We start from the raw sequence: 22,119 nt of genomic DNA on the forward strand, positions 1-22,119 counted from the left end.
GTGGCTGTGTTCTGTGACTCTGGGGCAGTTTAGGTTGAAATAAGTTTTGGAACTGCTCCTGGACTGAGCTGCTTTCCTGGCCTCTGGAACACAGCAAGAAGGGATTGAACCCTTCCCACCTGCGGAATTTTGTGGTGACAAAATTTTTCACCACAGCGAGGCTGGCAATTTGAAGGAGAAGGATTTCCAGCAGAAAACTCTGGAAGTGGATGTTCTCTCCCAGGCTGACAGCCTCACTGTTCCTCTTGAAATGCTTATATTTATGTGGAGGGAAGTAGGGCCTGGTGACTCCAGAGTAGATGAGAATAAATACAGGGGGGGAATAAAGTGGGAATTGCCTTGGGTGGTTCCAGAGTACCTGAGAATAAACACAGGGGGGGAATAAAGTGGGAATTGCCTTGGGTGGTTCCAGAGTACCTGAGAATAAACACAGGGGGGGAATAAAGTGGGAATTGCCTTGGGTGGTTCCAGAGTACCTGAGAATAAACACAGGGGGGGAATAAAGTGGGAATTGCCTTGGGTGACTCCAGAGTAGATGAGAATAAACACAGGCAGGAAATAAAGTCAGAATTACCTTTTCCAGGCAGAGTCCACTGCTAGTTAAACCTGGCTGAGGCAGGCGTGCAGGCACTCAGGAATTCCAATAAAAGCCTGGTAGCATTTTTTGTGTGGTCATGCTGAGCCTGCTGGTCGTGATTGAACAAAGTTTCCTGGATTAAGTAACAATGCTGCAATTCTGGCTTCTTTTTTCTTCCCAGTAAGAAACTCTGTTTTCCTTGCTGACCTCAAGAGATATCCTCGTGGTTTTGCATCCCGCTCCTCCCTCCCAGGCTGTTGTTTCAGCTGGTGTCAGCCCATTGCTCAACCTGCACCTCCTGACTGGAGAAATGCTTTGTCAGAGAACTGTTCCCTTCTGGGCCTGACTGAACATCCTCCCTGCTCCTCAGGGTCTTGGCATCTTGGCCAAATTCTCTGTGATCACGCTTTGCCCTCAAGTCACTGAGCTCCTTGTGACTCTGGAGCTTTCAGACCCATCCAGTGGCCAGGCAAGCCCTAGAAACTGGCCAAAAATGCTGTTTTCTGCCAAGTTTATTGCCTGCAGAGACACACTAGGGGGTCAGCGGGGTGGCTGGAGACAGGGAAAAGAGACAAATGAGGTGTGAGGGTGTTTGTGTGAGGAATGCAGTCTCCCCTTTTTGGCTGTGGGATTATTTCAGCTGCCTTGCTCCGAGGTGTGGGTTGTGTCCCTTCTCAGAGGCTTTTGGAAGGAACTAAAAGCACGAAACACTGGGCAAGGAAGGGCCTGGCCTGTGCTAAGTAAGTGTGGAGTGGAAATCTTTTTTTTTTTTTAACTTGTCAGACCGGAAAGTTCCTGATTTGAGTTTCAGTCTTGGTCATCGCTGCCTATTTAGACAGGTTTGTGGTCATGCATGACTGGGCAAGCTACTCATAGAGCAACTGGGTGGAAGATTCCTTAGGCCAGGCAGAGCATTCCTCTGGCTGCTGTCTGAGGGGAGTCTGAGGGCTTTGCCTCCACAGCTTTTCATGGGAGCATCTTCTCAGGACACTGACCACAAGCCCGGATAGCCAAGGTGGTCTGCCCGGGGTTAAGGGTTCTGCCCAGCCCAGCAGAGCATCTGAAACAGCCACATGTGATTGCTGAGGGGTTCCCGTGGCTGCCCTTCGCTGTTATCTCCCTGTCCCACCGACTGGGTGGCCTCTGTGTCACTGCTTTATTGCCTGCTGGAACGCTGATATCTGTGGGCATGGCCCAACATCTGCTGAGCTGAACACAACGACTTCATCGTGGTCCCCGTATTTATGGGTGTCGCAAACACTTCTTGCCCCAACAGAGACGATTTTCCCTGTTTTATTTCTCTCTCTGTGCCATTTCCTTGCTTCCCCCCCCCCCCCCCCAGTTTGTTCAGTGTGCAGGGAAAGCACCACTGGATTGCTTCCCTACCTTGAGGAAGGAGTTGTGTCCAGCTCATCCAGAGGTGACTCTGCAGGGACAACACTCCACACTTCAGCACTGCCTGGCTGCTCCACAAGCAGCACACAGAGGATTAAGCCCAACTTGAGCCCCTTGAGCAGCTTTTCAGTATTTTTACCTTCATGCCAAAGGCCTGAGCGTGGCTTAGGAGGAAGTTACACCCAGCAGGAAAGGTGGACAGGGGTGTGGAACCTGTGGAGTTGTGGCTGCACCTCTGCATGAACCACAGGGGTGTTTTCAGTGTCCCTTCACAACACAGCACAGCAGGAACCAGCTTTTCCCAGAGAAACCTCTCCCTGTGCCTCACCTGTGCTGAGAACATCCCTCTACATCAATTTAATCCCTTCACTTCCTCTGAATAAGCTATGGAATGAGTTCCTGGAGAGACCTGCTCAGCAGTTTGGGGGTGCCCCTCCGCCCATCCTGCCCGACAGAGATCAGCCATGGGCCACTGCTTGTTTTTGTGGTGTTTTATCAGGCTGCTGCATGTCCTTTAACTGCCAGCTCCTTGTAAAAGCTTGTTTCTTCTCCTCATGCTTGAAAGCGTTTGCTGCTTGTCCCTTTTTGGGTGGCTGAGTATAAAAGCAGCCTCCTCTGGGAGGTTTAATGTCTGCTCAAACTGCACTAAATCCAAGGAACACCTTTGTGCATCCTCCCAAAATTACCTGATGGCCCCAGGGAGGGACAAACCTGTTTGTCTCTTTGATTCCCAAGTAAAACCTCTTTAGAAAACAACATTTCACCCGTGCATCCAGAACTGAAAGCTGCCTGGTGATCCATGAGGGCTTGAACACTCACCAGTGTTTTCCAGGGGATTTCACGCTAGGAAGGAGGTGATTTTTGTGGTGTATTGAGAAATTTCCCCGTACTTGTTGACTGTAGATGGGTGGTCTATTTGCAATTTTTGTACAGTATTTGAGGAAAAAGTTCAATACAGCAGAAACAGGGGACAGGAACGATCCCCACCCCCTTGTTTTTAACACACTGTAAATCTGAGAAGGGGGGGGGAAAAGCGTGGATGGCACCATGGGAGAATCATGACAGTAGAGCAAATGTTGTGGATTGTGGCCTGTGCTGAAATGTCAACATCAAACTTATTGTGGCTTTTGCAGCTTGGCAAATCTGTGTTGTGAAAGCTCCTGTCCATGCATCGGGGGCACAGGCTGCCTTTGGAAGCAGGGCTGGAGCTTTCCCCTCACAGATAATGGAGTCAGTCTGGAAATTAGTTTTAAAAAAGGGTGATGCATCCAAGTAAATTCACCAGATCCTGCTTGTGCCCATGCCGACAGAATTGCTGTGTTATTAACATTGTTCTTCCTCACTCTCTTGGCTCTAAGTGTATTTTTACAAGGCTTGTAAAAGAAATAAAAATAAATTGAAGAGTAATCTGGGCAAAGTAGGGAATTGCAATCTCCTACAGCATTTTGTTTAGACTGTGTGTAAAAATTCTCCAGAGAGAAAAAATCCTGTATCACAACTTAAAAAAAGTTTGTCTGTCTAAAGAGGGTTTCGTATTCCTGGTCTATAAAATCCTGTAGTACAAACTCATACAGATTCTGTGTTTGGGACTTTTTTCCTATATTAAAACAGCTTTGTGTTCAGTCTCCAAAGCAAATTTCCCGGCAGAACTCCAAACATCCTTTGTCTGTCTCCCTTTGGAGAGTGTTTCCAGGAACCAGCAGCTCTGTGTACCCCAGTCATTTGCATTCTGTGCTCTAAAGTACCCAGTGGAAACTTGTTGCCTAAATCAAAATGGAAAAATTCGGGCACCTAAAAGAAACAAACTGAAAAGTTTGCACCGAGTGTTTTGCCCAAGGAGCTACAAGAAGGAGTTTTCAGTTAAGCTCCCGGAGCAAGTGGAGCCCAGATGTTTCTAGTAAACAGCTTTCAAAACTCGCAGTTGATACCAGTGTCAAATTTCCAGACACATGATCAACCTTGGAGCCAAGTTTAGAGTTGCTTTTGTGTTTACATAAAGCCTGGAAGCCGAATGACACTGAGGGTTGTGGATGGAGTCGAGGTTCTCCATAACAAATATTTGACTGGATGCAATTTCTCTTATTTACAGGACTTTGAGCTTTTTTTTTTTTTTGGGGGGGGGGGGGGGGGCAAAAAAAGGTTACTGTATTTTTGTTGATTTTACATTTGAGGCATATTCAGCACTTTCTTGCTTACTGGAATTGGAACAGTTGTTGATTTTTAACTGGGATCTGTTATTATTCTGGCCATTGAACCAGCATGGCAAAATCAAGTGTTTTAAAGCTAGAGGTGAACCATTTCTACAGGTGAGAAATGAAATTTGTGCATTCCTGGGCATTCTGGCTCCCTCTCTGCTCACACCAAGGCAGCCCTCTCACTGAAGGTCTAACTGGATGCCTAAGCCACATGCCAAGGTTTTTGCTCAGGGACTGTATCAGCAAAAATCTGTCTCAGAATTTACTTTGGGCAAATACTGTCCAGCATTTGTTTAGGAGTCCGGTTTTCTGCCCATTTGGAAGGGTCATGCACCAGAAGGGCACAGGTAGAATCAGGATAAATGATATTAAAGTGGGACTAGGAGTCATGGAAACTTTCCCTTTGGGTATATCTTGATCTCTGACCTAATAACCTTCTATATCATATGCAGACACTCACCAAAGAAGCTCTGATTATTTTTGCATGCTTAAAGCTCAGCTTTACTATCCCTAAATTGGCAGATTCTGGGGTCTGTGCCCTGTGTACAGTAGCTAAGCTGTAAACAACAAGAGAGCTTGCTCCATTGTTCCTGATGGGATATCATCCAAGGGAAAACAGGGGTTGTCTTCAACAATTTGAAGCTTGTGTAGGCAGACAATACACTGATTTTGCCTGTGGGCAGCATGAACATGCCTCTACTTCAGCCCAAGAAAGCAGCTGAGAGGGACATGAATTCAAAATCCACACAGGCCACCACCGAGAGGATGGGGCAGGCCCCGGGCAGCTGGGAATGTTGGGGGATAAAAAGGTACTAAAATAAGAGAAGAATTTCTTCCTAAACAGTATAAAGAATTTTTCCTAAAGAACTTTACAGGCATTCCTGGGAAGATGCCTGCTAAAAGCATCACCTTACTCAGGCTGGGCTTTCCATCAAGTGACATTCACATTTAGGAAGGAATCCTTCCTTGTGAGGATGGGGAGGCCCTGGCACAGGGTGCCCAGAGAAGCTGTGGCTGCCCCTGGCTCTCTGGCAGTGTCCAAGGCCAGGCTGGACAGGGCTTGGAGCAACCTGGGATAGTGGAAGGTGTCCCTGCCCCTGGCAGGGGTTGGAATGAGATGATGTTTAAGGTCTCTTCCAACCCAAACCATTCAGGGAATTTATTTTAAATGCATTTTCATGAAGAGCAGCACAAGATAAAAGGAGGCCAGAACCGAGCCATGAGGAAATGACATGAAGTAAATTCGAAATTAAAACAGTAATTTGAGACAGGAAAGATCTGGGAATGGCTGAACCTAATCCCGTATGAGAGCAGAGTGGTGAATTCTTCACCTTGGTCACCAAGACATGACCCCCATGGCTGTGCAACCCCGTGTTTCCTCTGCTGCCCACGTAAATCTGCTGTCATCGAACACAATGTGCATTGTGCAACTCCAAAAAGCAGAATTTGGGACTTCCCTAATCCTACTGACATGCAATCACGGGTGACATAGACTGTCCGAGCTGCAGAGGAAATATTCCTATTGCAAACTTTGCAATTATGGACCTTCGTTTGATGTTCCTGTTGTGAAGACACTCCACTGTGAACACGCTAATAAAGAAAAAAAAATTTTAAAAAGAGTCTGCCCAGCAGCTACCGCTTTTTTTTTTTTTTTTTTTTTTTTTTTTTTTACATAAGCATTTATGTGGGAGGAGAACAGGAGATTTGAAATGTACCTGGCAGCCTGCTGAAGCATAGGTATGACCCACGTTATCTTACAGATCTTAATTACTTGTGATGGTTAACCGACAGGAGCAGCAGAAAACCCTGAAACAAAGGGAGGCCGAGGCTCCCTGTTCCCTCAGGGCATTTGGAGTGTCTGGAAAAGTGCTCTTGGTGCTGCCCTTTACCCACACACAGGCACTTGTGCAGTCACGCGTGGGACATCCCACAGTGCCGGGAAGGGTCAAAGATCAGGTAAAAATGCGTACAAAGAACTGGTGAGAGGAAAAAAAAATTAATCTGAGTTTACGGTCTCAAAACATACAGGAAAAAATATTTCATCTGAGTTTACAGGCTCATTACGTAGAGGAAAAAATATTTCTTCTCAGTTTACAGGCTCAGTAAATTGTATTTCTGATGGATTTCAGCAGGAACGTTGGCTTGGGAAAACCAGGATTGAACATAGGCTTGGGAAAAGCCAAGATTGGGGAGTTCAGTGCTATGGGATGATCTCAGTTTAAGCAGTTTCTAGTCCCTTGTAATCTGGTTAAAACTTAGGAAAGCAGAAATGAAAAGACTCCAGAGCTTGTTGTAAACCCATGACTGAACTGCCTGACTGAAGAACCCGATGTTTATTGAAAATAAATGATGGCACACACTGAGCGACGGGGATAGCACTAAAACCAGCCGAAAGTCATCTCATTACCAACAAGCTCAGTTTTTGACGGTTGGCCTTCTTTTTTTTGGATTTGACTTGGATTTTAGCAACTTTTTCCTCTCACGGAGAGCGCGCTCAGGCATCGGCACAGACCGCCGGGGGCAGTCCCCGGAAGGGGGTGTAGTATGTAGGATGTCGGACACGCTTTGGCGGCGGGCTCGGCAGAGTGCTTGAGGGGAAATGGCCGGATTTGGTGACTTCTGGGGGGATTTTCCAACGTGGGCCATTCCCTGAGGGACGGCGCGCGGCGCGGCGGGAAACGGGGGCGCGCGGGCCCGGCCCCCGGTGGGCGTGGCCTGGGCGGGTGCTGAGTCACGCCGGGCCAGCAGAAGGGCGCCGGGATGCCCCGCCCCGCCCTGGGGGCGTGGCCTGGCGCGCGCCGCTATAAAAGGGACGTCGGCAGGCGGGTGGCCCTCAGAGCGCGTCAGCGGCGGAGCGAAGCGGGTTCCTGCGTCAACAGTGCTTGGACGGAACCGGCCGCGCTCGGGCCCGCTGCCCCCTCCATCACCACCGCCCGCACGGTCACCGCAACATCCACCGGAGCACCCCAGCCATGGCAGCGCCCCCCTCTCAGGTGCGCCAGAACTACCACCAGGACTGCGAGGCCGCCGTCAACCGCCAGATTAACCTGGAGCTCTACGCGTCCTACGTGTACCTCAGCATGGTGAGGGCAGCGGGCGCGGCGGGGTGAGGGAAGGGTCCTGCGAGGGATAAAGGGGCTACACGAGGGCCTGGCCCCGCGGGGGGTTCCTGGGTGCCGGGCGGTGCCTGCGGGCCCAGCTCCTCCTCCTCCTTTTTCTCCACCTCCTCCTCCCCCCGCCGCTTCCAGGCCCGGCTGGGCCGTCCCCTGGGGGTAGGTGAGGCCCTTTTATCTCGCCTGGTCCGCGGGCCCGCGGCCGTTGCCCTTGGCGGCCTCGTTATCAGCCCCGCTCAGCGCCTTGCCGGCGGCTCTGCCCTTGGGGCCGGGCTGGGTAGCGGGAGGCGCCGAACGAGGCGCTTGGCACCTTTCCCGCAGGAGTGCTCCCCTCCCAGGCACGGGTTTTCCTCCAGGAATCGGTAGGAATCCACGGTTTCCTTGGGCCCTGTGTTTACATGTCTTCTTTGGCCCGAGGCGCCCGTTTTAGCCGTCCCCTGACCTCTGTGCAGCAATCCTGGTGCTGTGGGCGCGCTGAGACACTGAAACTTCCTAGTGACACTGTGCTGTGTTGTGGCACGAATTCTGCAGCTTTTTTTCTGTGTTAATTTGTTTCTGAGCCCCTGTTTTGAGCTTGTGTTGGTGGGTGATAGTGGTACACAAGCACCAGTGTCTTGCCTTGAACCTCCAGGCCGCTGGTTTAAGAGCAGAGAATTCTGTAGAAGGTTGGTAAATAACTGGCAGTTGATACAGAACTTACCATTGAATCCTGGTAATGGCTCTTACCAAGGAATAAACAAGCTGTCTGATGGCTTCTAAGTGCTATTACAGGGTTTTTTTTTGGTTTTCAAAAAAGTATTTGCTGTTGAATTCATATTTTAGTTCCATTTATCTCTTGTGTTTTAAATGTGACATTTTTTTTTCTCCCCAGAGTAGAAAGTGTATTCCTTAGTCTAATCCCTGGAAAGCCTAGGGAAGCAAGAGAGCTTTATTGCTAAGTACCTAAAAGTTCTTGGCTTACCCTTACCTGGTGTTGCAAGGCATGACCCTGACTTGCAATGTGATCATTGTAAACAAGCTCGGGCAAACAAAGGGAAGATTTCTCCTTGAAAAAGGCTTTTCAAGGCTGCCATTTCGTGGTGCTCAGAAGAGGGGTCTGTGGGGCATCAGGTTTTGGTGGTTTTTGTTTTGTTGGTATCTTCAGAGCTGAGCCAAGGACACAAACACCATTTATTCGTGCCCTTGGTAGGGATACAGGTTAAAATTTAATCCTTGCTGGAAAAATTGAATCATACTAAGGGGAGAGTTGTTCCACACTGCCTTGCTGGCCTGGGCTTGGACCACAGCCATCCTGAAGCAGGGGTTTTGAGCCTGTGAACTCTTTATTTTTCAGTCCTACTATTTTGACCGGGATGATGTGGCCCTGAAAAACTTTGCCAAGTACTTCCTGCATCAGTCCCACGAGGAGCGGGAGCACGCTGAGAAGCTGATGAAGCTGCAAAACCAGAGGGGTGGGCGCATCTTCCTGCAGGACATCAAGGTGAGCTGGGGGCTGTCCCCAGATGGAAAGGGATTAATTTTCCTCTGGGTTCTCCACAGAAAGAGCAGCAGCTGACACTGCAGAGGCACAGTCATTTGAGATGTGTAGTAATTTGATGATTTGTTCAGGTTGACTAATAAAAAAGTACTCCTTGTGTAAGGAGACGGTGCTGAGCCCTGGTTTATTTGCTGTGGGTTGAGGGCAGAACCAGAAGACAACTGGTTCCTCACCATCATTTAATTTACCCAGTAGAAGTGCTCTGTGCTGTGTTTGGAGAAGTGGGACTTTGAGGGTTCACTCAGTTCTATTCCCAGGGTGCACTTCGCATTTTTGACTTCACATGAGTGCCTAAACTTGGTCTAAAACAAGGCTTTGAGAGTGATCTAAAGGCTCTCTACCCTGCTGGTCTGTGGGTTCTTACAGAAAACATGTCCTGTGCTTTCCCCTTGCAGAAGCCAGACCGTGATGACTGGGAGAATGGCCTGACTGCCATGGAGTGTGCCCTGCACCTGGAGAAAAACGTGAACCAATCACTGCTAGAACTGCACAAATTGGCGACCGAAAAGAACGACCCACATGTAAGTGCATGCTGAGGATCAGTGTGGCTGTGCAAGGATGTGTCTTTTACTTGTGTGTGTCCCTGATGCTGTTACAGGTGAAAAAAGGTGTGAACCAGGGGTGCAGCCCTCACAAAGCCCTTTGGTGGGGTTAGTGCTGTCTTTCCAGGAGGATTTTTAAGGTGGCAGGGACCTGCTTTGTTCCCTCTGAAGTGTGTCTGTGAGCAGTCTCTATGGAGACTGTTTCTGAGGGCGTTGCGTTCCATCTTTTTAAGGCTTTTTGTCACGAGCCTTTTTTGCCACAAAATTCTGGAGTTGCTTTGGGATATTAAAAGCCCTGATGTTTCAGAACAGTGTTTGAAAACACAGGATTCTTTGTAGATGGAAGTTTTTGGCAAGGCTGGGTTGAGACTGCTTAGTATCAGGAAGAGATTATTAATATGTGTGAGAATCCAAGCACTCTTGGGACTGTCCTGCTTAAGTTAGAGGGACTTCTTAAAACCAGAGGTGTAAATCCCCACTGCTGTGAGTTTGCTGTGCAGTGGGGGAGTCTAAATCTGTTCAGGAGCTTGGCTAATGCTTCCTGCAGTGAGGAGGAGAGGTTTCCTGAGCTGCCTGGCTCCGCAGGGTTCTGGAGCGAGTGAGCCTACGTAAGCCTGGCTTGCTTTGATCTTGCTCTGAAACAAAACTAGATGCTGCTTTCTCTCAGCTTGAAAATCCTGCATCCTTTCCTTTCCCTAGAGAGCCTTGGTAGCATTTCAGGCCTGAATTTAAACCTCTGGTCTCCCTTGCAGTTGTGTGACTTCATTGAGACCCATTACCTGGATGAGCAGGTGAAAGCCATCAAGGAGCTGGGTGACCATGTGACCAACCTGCGGAAGATGGGGGCCCCCAAATACGGCATGGCAGAGTATCTCTTCGACAAGCACACCCTCGGGGACTGTGACAGCTGAAGCCTTGCCAAGAGCCACGCTGTGGGTTTCAGTGGGACTCCTACTTACTGTCCAGCCGTGCATGCAGCTTCAGCTACCTAGATAAACAGTTCCGTACTCTGTACCAAATATCCCCCTTTCTCTTCGTGTTTTATGTACTGCCCTCCAGCCAATAAAGTGACTTGGTTCCAGCTGGCTTTTCCTGTTGAGTTTGGAGGGAGAGCAGGCAGCTGTAGTGAAGGCAGTGGGAGGCCAATGTGTTGTGTGACATAGGGGATTTGCAGCTGCTGCTGAAGGCAGAAGTAGGAAAAGCTCTGGTTTCTTTAAATTCCTTGCAGGGAACTAAAATGAGGAAATGAAACCAAGGTCCTGGGCTTGAGTCTTGCTTTTATTTTCTGAGGGTGGGCAGTAAAAATCAGCTGAGTGGTGTCTGCTGCCGTCCATCTTTCTCTGAGCACTGTCAAATCTGTGGCAGGGGGGATGTGGAATTTCAGAAGGAAGCAATGTGCTGGGCAGATGCTGCAGCTGCCCGTGCTGGTAGGCCCTTACCCTGCCTTACTCCAGTACTTTCCCAGTACTGGAAAACACCAGCCAGACAGGACTGGCAGAAGCACTGTGGGTCTGCATCACAGGTGATGGGACTTGCTTCAGTCCCTTACTTTTCCCTGGAGTATCTTGTTAGGAGTGCAAGTGGAAGCTCAAGTTCTCATTCTTGCTGTGATGAGGAGGGGAAATATCTGCATCACCTGTGCTCCTGTTCTGGGCTACACCTGGCTGGTCAGGCTGGTACCTGCAGTACTTAACACTCAAAGTCTTGTTCTTTTGCTACAGATAGGGTTTTTTGGTGCTTTTGTTCTTGTTGCAACACGAGTTGTGCCTGCTGAGGCCAGGAGCAGCGTGTCCTTAGTGCTGGTTTTAGCCCAGGTCGGGCTCCAGCTGCATGTCCAGCACTTCTGTTTGGGTGAGTGCCAGGATAAGGCAGGTATCCCATGGATCCATGGGGTCCCCTTTAGCTGTACTGGTCCATCTGCTCCTCCCCTGGGCTTTCACTGGCCTCCAGGATCACCTCCATCAGCCCCACGTAGTCACCCTCGGCTAGGGAGATTCCAGAGTCATTGGGGGATGGACTCTCTGCTCTCCTGGGCTCTTTTGGAGCTGGGGGGTTAGTGCTTCCATTCCCAGTGTCTCTCATGTTCCTGGAAACCTCTGGGTGCTGGTCTGGAGCACTGGCTGCATCTTCCAAACTCAGGCTGTGAGCCTCGGGGCCCAGGTTCCCCTTGTGGGACCTTTCCAGTGCTGGAGAGGTGACTGGAGTGAAGGAGAAGCAGAGGGAGGCGCTGCCTCCGGGGGTTTTGTTACTGGGGGTGTGAAAGGCACTGGAATGCTCTGAATTGGGAGTGGCTGAGGCCGTGCTCTCCAGGTTTAGCCAGGGTGGGCGCGAGGCTTTGGAGCTCTTCAGATTCTTGAAGCTGCCTTGTTTCTCGTGCTCGGGGGACTCTGCCAGGAAGGGGAATTTTGGGCTGTTGGATGCTGTGGACCGTGCTCCTGGGCTTCCCGTGGTGGCAGCTTCCCTGGAGCTGCTCTTTCCTTCTTCTACTGTCACAGCCATGAAATCAGAACCTCTGCTCCGCTCTGTGGGCCAAACAAAGGTTTCTCTTGCAGCAGAGCCCAGGGAGCTCTGACTCTTGTCCACATCGCTGGCCCGGGAAGGGGAGCTGTTGACGATGACATCCCGAAGGGAAGTGGAGCACGCAGCGATGCTGGAGAGCGCCGGCGGCTTCTTGCGCCCTTGGCGGCGGGAAGGGAATATCATGGGGATGGAGCTGATGGGCGTCTGTGGAGCACTGTAGAACCCAGGCCTCTCATAGAAGGGGGTGGACATGAAGGCATCAAACTCCCTCAGTTTTCCCTCTTCGCTGTCCCACTGCTCCTGGGAGTCTCCCCTTGGCTGATTGATGCCGCAAGGGCTTCCAGACTTCCCCATGTCCTGGTAGGTATAATGGGAGAAGGGCGACGCGGGATCTCCTCGCCGGCGCAGCAGGTTCATCCGGGAAGAGGACCTGGAGAAGCTCGGGGACTGGACACCCAGGAGGCGGCCCAGGTGTCCCAGCAAGGGAGTGGAGTGGTTGGCCTCCTCATTCTCTTTAATCTGCTCCAGAGGCTGGAACTCCATCTCTTCCTTCTGCATGCTGGGAAAGGCAAAGCAGGCTCTTACGCAGCCACACAGTGGGGGGGGATCTGGAGAGGCTGGCAGCACTGGGAATGCTGCTGCCAGTGGCGAGCCTCTCCCTGTATTGCCATTCACCCCCCAAAAGAGGGATGCTCATCCACAGGTGAGTGGGGGAGAGAGGTCAAATTTATCCTCTTCCATGGAGGATGTTGGCTTGTTGTGGACAAGCCTAAAAGCTCCTCAAGTGTAATGTCCTGCACAAGACCTGATCCAGGTGTTGTCACACTTTGTCCCTGTGCTCACCTGATGTCAAAAGTGGAGCCCAGGAAGGATGGGCGCTTGTACTCGGCAGTGGCTGCGGTGTAGGGTGGCTGGGGATCAGGCTCGTTCCAGTAGAGATCCTTCTCCAGAATGGGTAAATCCTGGTGCATCTCATCCACTGCCATGAGGGAGACCTGTGGAGGACAGCAGGAATGTCACACGGAGTGAGCAGCTTTTTGCGTGCCTGTTATCCGGGGTACAAAGGAACACAGAGCTGGAGGAAGTGGTGCAGCACGGAACCCAGGCAAGTGGCTGGGGTTGCTGTGGTTTCCTGTCACTTGGGTTGTTTCTCACGCAGAGATTTGATTAATTGGAAGGAATATGCTGCTGAAGGAGACAGGAAAGCAACAGGCTCACTAGGACAGAAGGGCTGGAGGTGTGGAGTTACTGCATGGCAGAAAGCAGATGAGGCAGTTTTAGATGGATGCAGGGTAGGAAAGCCCAGGAGAGGCAGGAATCACATGTCATTCCAAGGCAGCTGAGGCCTGAAACGAGCAGCCTGGATCCATCCCGTGTCCTGAGCAGGGACCGAAGCTGCAGTCACCCTCTGTGTACAAAGATATGCCAGAAGCCCCAAATTCCCTCGTGTGGATTGGGGGGGATCTCTCCCATCGCAGGCAGGGAAGTGGGGGCAGAGGTGTTGCAGGAGAATTTGGTCACTGTCCTGCCTTGGTGTTCCTCTTCAGATGAGGCTCACCTGGAGGACCTTCCCCCCCTTTACCTGCAGGTTCCTGTCGATGAGCCAGTTGGTTTCAAAGTCATCGTCGTCCTCCCCAAAAGGGTTGATGAGCTGCTCGGCCACCTGCATGTGGAGAGCACACAGCACAGGTCACCACTGTCATCCCTGCCCCCTTCCCTGCAAGGAGAAGTCAGGCGTGATGTCCCTTGAATTCCAAGCCATGTTTTCCCTCCCAAAAAGGGGGGTGGGTTAAAAGTGGAGGCATCCCAGGGGCTGGGAGACATTGGAATTTATAATAACTCCCCTGTGCTCACACAGCCCTCCTGCAACTTCAGGAGCTCCTTTTTTCCCTCTAGTCAGGATCAAAGCCTAGGAAAAATGCAGCTGGTGTCCAGAATGAGACACTGGGAAAATTAGAAAGTCCTGGCACTTCCCTCAGCCCCTCTTGGCTTACTGTTGTTGCCCATAGATCAAAGAACACAGCTGAGTTCCTGGTAAGCTTGCTCTGGGAAGAACCCTTGGCCGGGTCAGATTCCAGCTCCAGCCATGCTTTCTTGGACTTACCTTTAACCAGCCAGCGTAGAAGAAGAATTGCAAAAACGTAAAGACAGGCACGAAGAGATCCAGCTCATGGCCAGGATATGCTTTCTCTGGATCCAGGAATTGCCTCCCAATCAGGCAGGCCAGGAAGAAGCTGTAAACAGCCACGGTCACCACCTGGGAAGGATGCCAAGGGACACACCAGGGCAGCGTGAGTTCCCAGCATCTCCCTGCAGTTCCACCCCACACAGCTCCAAAGGCAGGCTCTGTAGCCTCGGGAAAGCCCTGGATTCAGTTCTGACAGGCTTTTTGCAGGAGGATGCATTTCCATGCAGAAAGCTACAGACATTCCCTTTTCCCTCCAGCTTTTATGTACGCTGGGTGCCATTCCCTGGAATGACATCTGTGCAGGTGTCACAGGCCAGTGGCAGCAGCAAGCACATGACATCCTGGGTGGGCTGGAAGCTGTCTCATGGCTCAGTCCATGCTGGCAGAGTGCTTCCAAGTCCGGGAAGGGAACCCTGGCATTGCCATTTGCTCCTTCCTTCCTGCTCCTCATGCTGAGCTTTTATTAATATTTTCATGCCTGTATTTTAGGCTATGCTGAGCTTTGTACTTTTCCCTGTCACCACAGGACTGAGCTTCCCCTTTTCAAGTTAAAAGTAACCAAGGCTCTCACGTGGTCCCTTGATACAAACAAGGGGGTTCGAAACAGGAATACACTTTCCCAATGTGTTCCTCATTAACCTCTGGTGCTGCCAGAGGAGGAGCAGCAGCAGCTCCTGTTTCATGGTGAAGGGCATCCCTGTTATCTGGGCAGCTGGATTGCAGGAGACAAAGGAGGAAGGTGTGGTGCCAAAGTGTCTGCCTGGGCTGGGAAATAGCTGAGTTCATGCCTGGCACAACCTTCCTGGGATCTTGCCCAGGATGTGAAGCCCTGCAAGGCGGTGCAGGGAGTGGGTCTGTGTGTTCCTGTGTTTTCCACGTGGATTTGTTACCCCTGGACAGAGGTTGTTTCTGGAGAGGTGGGTGTGTCTGAGTTAGGGGAAGGAGGCTGGGCTGGGTGTGTGCTGAGGTACCTACGGAAGAGAGATGACATATGCAGCTGGGGGTGAGGGATTCAAGAGTATCCTGCATTTTCCATAGGTGAGGCAGGTATGGAGCACTTCTACAAAGACAGGCTGAGAGAGCTGGGGTTGTTCAGCCTGGAGATGAGAAGGTTTTGGGGAGGCTGTGGCCTTCCAGTACCTTAAGGAGGGAGCTTATGGAAAGGAGGGAGAGGGACTTTTTACACAGGCAGATATGACAGCACAAGGAACAATGGTTTTAAACTGATAGAGGGCAGGCTTAGATTAGATATGAGGAAGGAATTCTTTACTAAGAGGGTGTGAGGCCCCGGCATAGGTTTTCCAGAGAAGATGTGGCTGCCCCATGCCTGGAAGTGTCCAAGGCCAGGTTGGACAGGGTTTGGAGCAGCCTGGTCTAGTGGAAGGTGCCCCTGGATGAGCTTTAAGCTCCCTTCCAACCCAAACCATTCTAGGTGTGGGTGTCAATGGGGATGTGCACAGGCAGTGGTGGAGCAATGAGTGTGGGGATTCCCTTCTCACCTGGGTGTAGACCAGGGGGATGCTGATCCAGTCGTATCCGTAGAGCCTCCCACACTGGCTGCGCAGGGTGTTGAGCTCCTGCAGCAGGGAAAAGGGAATGGCATGTCAGGATAACTTCCCATCTCCTTGCTGGGGACATGGAGCCTCTCCAGCACCACTGTCTTCCATTGCTCCAGCCCTTTCCCTTCTGGTTATACCTCCTTTGGAAGCAGGGCTCAGTCTCAGCCTGGGAATTGCTCAGCCTGGAGGAATTCCCTGCTGCCTGGGTGTCTCCCCCTGAGCCCAAGATCCCTTCCTAGCTCACTTCACAGCAGAGTTTCTCCTCACAAAATGAGTGGCCAACAGGTGAGGCAAAGAATGCCCTCAGGAGCATCCATTTCTCTCTCCTGTCGATAGATAAGTATCCCAGAGGGAGAATTCTTTCTCTGTGGGCAGATGAATCCTGCACCAGGCAACAGAAACCACGTGACTTTCCCTGCACATGAATACCAAGAAGGATGAGCTGCTACAGAGCCTTTTTCTGTGCAGCTGGGCAGGGATTGTTGCCAGGTCTTGTCTGTGGAGCATGGCCTGTTGCCCAAAACTATCTAAAGAGTTTTTAATAGCAAAGTTTTCTACAGGACCTCAGTTGCTGAGGGTGTTTTTGACCTCTCCTTGTCTCTTCCAGACACATGCTTCCTTGTGGCTTTCCATCTGGATCCTAGAGCCCTCCACTGGCACTGGCTGTTTGGAATGTGTCAAGGACCTGCTACACAGGTGCCTCCCATTCCCCAGGATCTCAAAGAGTTGCCTGTCCCCTCTGTCACTCACATTCAGGATGCCTTGGAGTAGCACGCTGTCCCGGATCCTCCCATCATTCCTTGCCTTCACAGCCAGGTTGGAGAACCACACGCATGGGATCCAAAACTTGTTGTGGGGGGAATTCAAGCTCTCAAACTTCTTGTGCTCTTCTGGTGTCATGAGGCCTGGGTGGGAAAGAGCAGCAGGAGAGGAATGGACATAGAAGGCAGAAGGAACTGATCTGGTCCGAAATGAAAACATCTGAGTCTCGGGTGGTTGCCTTGGCTCTCCTTAAAAATGCCAGGAAAGACTCAGAACTTTGGGAGACATGTAGAAGGACAAGTTTCCTTGTTAAAACATTGAGTCACAGAGGTGGGATAATGGGATTTCACTTTGGATGTCTGCAGCACATCAAATCAGAGCCATCAGGGAGATAAAGCACTGCTGCAGGTGCAGCTGCCTGGTGTTCATAGATGCTTGTTGAGAATGGGATAACTTGTGTCCCTGAAGTGCCTTTTCTTTTTAGGAAGCCAACGATATCACATCTCTGTGGCTTGCTAAGGGAACCCAGATGACTCAGGCAGACTGGGAACTGCTGCACCTTGAGGAGCACCTTCCAAGAGGATTCAGGGAGCCCCGCAGTTAAGGTTGGACACTTGCGTCTCAAAAAAATCCCCACCTGTCCTGAGGGAGCAGCACCACCCCATTTCCAGAGAGCCTTTCCCAAGGCCCCCTGGCCCTAGAGGAGCAGCAAGGAGCAGGACTGACCTGCCCTCACGACGTGCTCCATGCTGGGGAAGCGCTTGTAGACGGCGGTGCTGACGGAGCGCAGGATCAGCACGCTGACCAGGTTGCTGTAGCGCATCAGGGTGCGGCGCAGGAGCCTCCCGTACTCGTCCTCCCCGTCCACGTTGCAGGACACCAGGTTCATGATCCGGTCCGGCCATGGGATGCTCTCGTACTGGGCCCACCAGCGGGACACCACCAGGGCCACGTAGAAACCTAGAGGGGAGCTGAGAGAGTCAGGCATCTGAAAAGAGCTTCCTCCTCCCACTCCGTCTGCTCTCCTTCTTTTCTCTTCTCCTGCTCATACAGGGATGCCTGGAGGGGAATTCAGTCTTCTGTGCTAAAAGGAAGTCTGGATTTCATACTCTGCTTCATAGAGTCAGAACAGTTTAGGTTGGAAGGGACCTTAAAGATCATCTCATTCCAAGCCCCTGCTGTGGACAGGGACATCTTCCACTAGCCCAGGTTGCTCAGAGCCCCACCCAGCCTGGCCTTGAAAACTTACAGGGATGAGGCAGCCACAAGTTCCCTGGGCATATCTGGTGCCACTTGGAGCCTGCCCTCCTGGAACCCAGAATATGCAGTGCCAGCTGTGTGCTGAGGGACACTCACACGAAATATTCCACTTGAGGAGTTTTACAAAGGCAGAGGGGGAGGGATCTGCTCAGTGAATCCTGCCTGCCTGCAGAGCTCTACCAAACCAGGGAGAAGAAATGCTGTCCCATTCCCCTCCCTGCTGGATTCCAGACAGCTCCTTACCCAGCACAAAGGACACGGGGATTAGCTCGGCGTAGCTGTTGCAGTACAGCGCCAGCTTCTCGAACATCAGCCTTTGGCTCTCGCTCAGGATCAGCCTAAAAGGGACAAACAGAAGCAGTTCTCCCTCTCCCTTCCCTCCTGTGAACAGTCTGGCAAGTGCCTGTCCAGCAGGATCCCTGCCCCAATCCCGTGTTTCTCCCATGTCCTGCTCCAGGCCAGGCCGTGGGTGTGAAGGTGCTCACCTGTAGACAAGGCTGATGGTGAAGTAGAGCGAGATGAAGATCAGGAACTCGGAGTAGAGCAGTTTGTAGATGCTGCCTTTCCATTGGAGCAGGAGCTGGGAGAAGGTGCCCAGGCGGGCATCAGCCACGCGGTTGGTGTAGGTCACTGTCATCACAGCTCCTGTGCAGGCACATGACAAGCAGGACTTGGAGCTTGACCAGGAGGAGGACACAGGGACGTCCCAAGTGTCCCACCAAGCAAGATGGAAAGGGAAGAGAAAGAATGAGCTGAGATCAAAAGCCAGGTAAGAAGAAGGCAGCAGCACACAGAGCCAGGAGGAAATCGATGGCAGGCAATTAATTTGACGAATTTGCCATCTTTTCCCTGTCCTTAAGCTGGTTATAGTGACTGAGGATGTATTTTCTGGTGAATCCCTTTGTTTTTAGTGTTTGATTGTTAGCATTCAAGTGGGGCTGGTTGGTTGGAGGGGACAGAGCCCAGGTGCCACCCCCTTCCATAAAACACTTGTGTAAGATTAATCTCAGGGTCACAAACTCCAAAGTTTATGCTTATCCCAGGAATTTTCTTAATATAGTTTTTGTTCCAAGTGTGTTTCTGTAAACCTACTTGCTGGGAAGCATCTTCCTGGAATACTGCTGGGAAAAAATCCCAAACAAATCCAACCCAAAGGAAAGGAAAAACCCCAGAAAGATTTCTTGGGAGTGATCCAGATAAAGGCATCCCAGTAAGGATAGCTGTCTGCACTTTGCTGGTCCTAGTCCTGCAGGCAGAGCAGCCTTCCCTGTTGGAGATCTGTGGGATGGAGTTTGGCCAGGCTCACAGGGCCCAGATTCCAGCAGCTCCACCTCCCCTCTCCTTCAACCATATGTTGCACAATAAATCACAGTGGATGCAAAATAGGCGTTGAGGCTCCTGAAATGCTCCCCGGACATGCAGCATCCCCATTTTACTTCTAGTCTAACTTGCAAAAATAATTCTTTATAATCAATTAATAATCAGACTCATATTTATATAAACCTGAATTTGTACCAAAAAAAAAAAAATAACCCAACAAACAACAAGACACCAGTGTTAGCTGTGCCAGGCAGGTTGGTGAATGATTCCTTGGGGTAGAAATAATTATCCAAGGTGAAACTATTGGTATTTCTGAATCCTAACATGTCAGCAGGCATTGCTATTTAACAGAGGTAATAATGTTAATGATTATGGGGCCTTGGGCCCTTCCCTGAATGATGGGGATGAAGAAGCACTTCAAGGGACAGTTCACACCCTGCAGCAGCTGAAGGCAGGTAAGTTTGGGCCCATGATCCTCATTTGTTTCTCATTTAAGCATCCCAGTGAAAGATTTACACTGAGGTGAGGACACCTCAGGTCGCAGTAAGCTGCTGCTGTGAAGAAAACCAGCAAAGTCTGGATTTTTGGCTATTTCAGCCAAACAGCATCTTTGTCCTGGGTTTGGCTTTTTGGTGCTGCTCCTCCTTCGGGTTTCCTTGTCATAACTCAGGAGCAGAGCTGTCCCTGTCCCCAGCTGCACAAATGCCCGTTTCAATAAATCCTCATGCCCATTCCATATGGATTTCTGGGCACAGGACTTGGGAAGAGTGGGTTTTAACTGCCCCAGAGGTTGCACGCATGGGCTGTCCAGAAGAGAAAAGCACACCCAAAACCCCATACATTTTTGGGGCCTCTTACACAAAGCTGCCTCTTTTCTCTGCGCTTTGGGGCTCGAAAGCGCTCAGGGAGAATCCTCATTGCGTAATTCAAATACAGATTCACTTTTTTTACCAAAGAAGGAAAACTCCAGCTCTTGTCCATGTAAATAATGAATGTCACCCACCTCTACTCTGTTCTGCTCCCGTGTGGGATATGGGGCTTTACCCAGTGCTTTTCCCTCCAGCCCTGAATGGTTAAGGCACCTCCCTGCCCACCTGCCAGCCTGTGATGGGCTGCCCTGGGATGTCACTGGGCAGCTGGCATGTTCTGTTTGTGGCTGAGGTCCCTGGTGGGAGGTGACTCACCGGCACACCGGAGTTGGGATGGGCAGGAAGAGCCCACCCAGGGAGCTGCTGCCTGCCACCCCCTGCTCATCCCTCTGGACTAACCAACACACCTGGAAGTTGACTGACCTGGAATTCAGTTGTGGGAGCCCACAGCAAGCAGGATTCTGGGACATCAGGTGCATCACCCACCGCAAACAGACCCGAGCAGGTATCGCAGAGATGGACAACAAGCAGACAGAGCAGAGGGATGAAGCCAGAGGAGGTCACGGATAGGCAGGAAGATGGATCTCTGCAGGAGAGAGTGATCCTCCTGCTGCTGTTAGGAGGACCAGATACTCACAGTCATGGGCTCCTGAGCCGCGCTGGAGGCTGGGGACGTTTGGTCCCGCACGTGTCCCTGCTGGGTCCTTTGTGGCCCGGGCCACCGCCCGCCTCCTTGTGCCCCCTTGGCTCATGGGGGGATTGGACCTGCCCCACACGGTGTGCTAAGGAGGCTGAGACCCACTTGGGAGCTGCAGCCGGTCACTTGATGCCGTAATCCCTCCTCATTACAAAAGAGACTCTGTTGTCTTTTGCCCTGTTCCCTCCTAATCTTCTGAGTAAGCCCTGCGTGTTTATAGAGGCAGCCGGAGGAGGGGGAGGCAGGGCTGGCTGCTCCGCTGCTGCTAACTCCTGGCACAGCCATGGTGGCTGCCAGAAGAGAGGCATTTTTCCTCTAATTCTTTCCTGTTTGGTCCCTCTCTCCGTGTCACAATCTTACAGGAACCCCAGGAGATTATGCAGGGCTGGAATTTTCCACCAAGGCTGTAAAACGCGGCGTGCTTGGGGGCTGCCCTCTCTTCCCTAGGTCAGTGAAACACCTGGTCCATGCTCTGCCTGGCTCTCACAGGATGTTCCCCTGTCATCCCTCGCTGTCCCTGGATGAGTTTGCCACCTCTTCCAGCTGTGGTTTGCATGCTGAGGATTTCCCCTCTGCCACTGGCTCTCTGAGACTCTTTCCATGTGTTTGCTTTCTTTTCCTCTTGCTTCTCCAGCAGTGCTCGGGGGTCGTCAGTGCCCTTTCCTGTGTGACATCCTGGGAAACACTGGTCCTTGCCTTGCCCTCAAACTTCACCAAGCCAGAGAACTCCTTCCCTCTGTCTTTCCAGGGTCCTCAGTCCCTTTTCTGCTCCCAAGCCATCCTTCCCAATTGTGACCATCCTTTCCTTCCACCACCTCCTCAATGCCTCTGGTCAGGTCTTTAGGACATTCCCCTTCCATGAGGCTCTGAATCAAAATCTTTTCTTACTGAAGTGGTCTTCCATCGTTTAGGCAGCTGTGGGACAGTGTGGAGAGCAAGCACAGGTCTGCTCCCTGCAGGTAAGAGCAGCTGGAGACCCAGGCTCCTGTAATAACCAACTTTCTCTTGTGCTTTGTCTTTGACACTTATGTAACATCAGCAGTTGGGATCGATTTGTCCCAGCTGTCGTTTTCTTCTTCCTGTGGTTGATCCTAGACAAGGGGAGGGCGTTGTTTCACTGCTCCTTTGGAGCAGGTGCTGCCTGGCATCTGCCTGATGGGGGATTGCTGGTGCAGTCCTAGGAATTGCTGCCAGTGGCAGGGAGATCATAGCTTAAAACGTGGGATTCAGTGCTCTGTGAAGGGGGATGAGAGCAGAGGGTCCCTCTCTGAAGGGAATGTGGTCCAGTCCCAGGGATGGAATTGGTGAACAGGCAGGCTGAGACAGATCTTGAGGGTCTCAGTGCCTGAACCCTCATCCTCACACAGCAGGGAGACAAAAATGCTTCAGGTGAGACATTTGCTGGAGCTGTTGGGAGCAGTTTGGGTGCTCCTGGGGACATGGAGAAACAACCACCAGTGTCCTGCTGTTTGTGGAGGGATGTGCTGGCATCTGGGGGCCTCTGCTGCCCTCCTCTGAGAGCAGCTCCGCTGGCAGCTTGAGTGCTCCACAGCTGCCCTTGGGACAGCAGGAAATATGTGTGGAA

At 51.3% G+C, this 22,119-nt stretch overlaps 2 protein-coding genes across 2 annotated transcripts; one reads left to right on the forward strand and one right to left on the reverse strand.

Annotated features, from left to right (window-relative positions):
• The first annotated feature begins 7,011 nt into the window (after nt 1–7,011).
• On the forward strand, nt 7,012–10,440 carry FTH1 (ferritin heavy chain 1). Its single transcript, XM_082283806.1, has 4 exons — nt 7,012–7,250; nt 8,614–8,760; nt 9,213–9,338; nt 10,112–10,440. The coding sequence occupies exons 1-4, from the start codon at nt 7,140–7,142 to the stop codon at nt 10,268–10,270; spliced, it is 543 nt and encodes a 180-aa protein (XP_082139932.1). The 5' UTR covers nt 7,012–7,139; the 3' UTR covers nt 10,271–10,440.
• Nucleotides 10,441–11,258: 818 nt separating this feature from the next.
• On the reverse strand, nt 11,259–18,285 carry LOC309574282 (bestrophin-1-like; the record flags this gene model as incomplete). The annotated part of the gene is made up of 9 exons (XM_082283796.1): nt 11,259–12,438; nt 12,723–12,874; nt 13,462–13,542; nt 13,984–14,136; nt 15,567–15,644; nt 16,377–16,531; nt 17,115–17,348; nt 17,892–17,986; nt 18,134–18,285. The coding sequence occupies 9 exons, from the start codon at nt 18,283–18,285 to the stop codon at nt 11,259–11,261; spliced, it is 2,280 nt and encodes a 759-aa protein (XP_082139922.1).
• Between the last annotated feature and the right edge of the window lie 3,834 nt (nt 18,286–22,119).

Source organism: Coloeus monedula (genome assembly GCF_965178545.1).
Source record: "Coloeus monedula genome assembly, chromosome: 6".
NCBI lineage: Eukaryota > Metazoa > Chordata > Aves > Passeriformes > Corvidae > Coloeus > Coloeus monedula.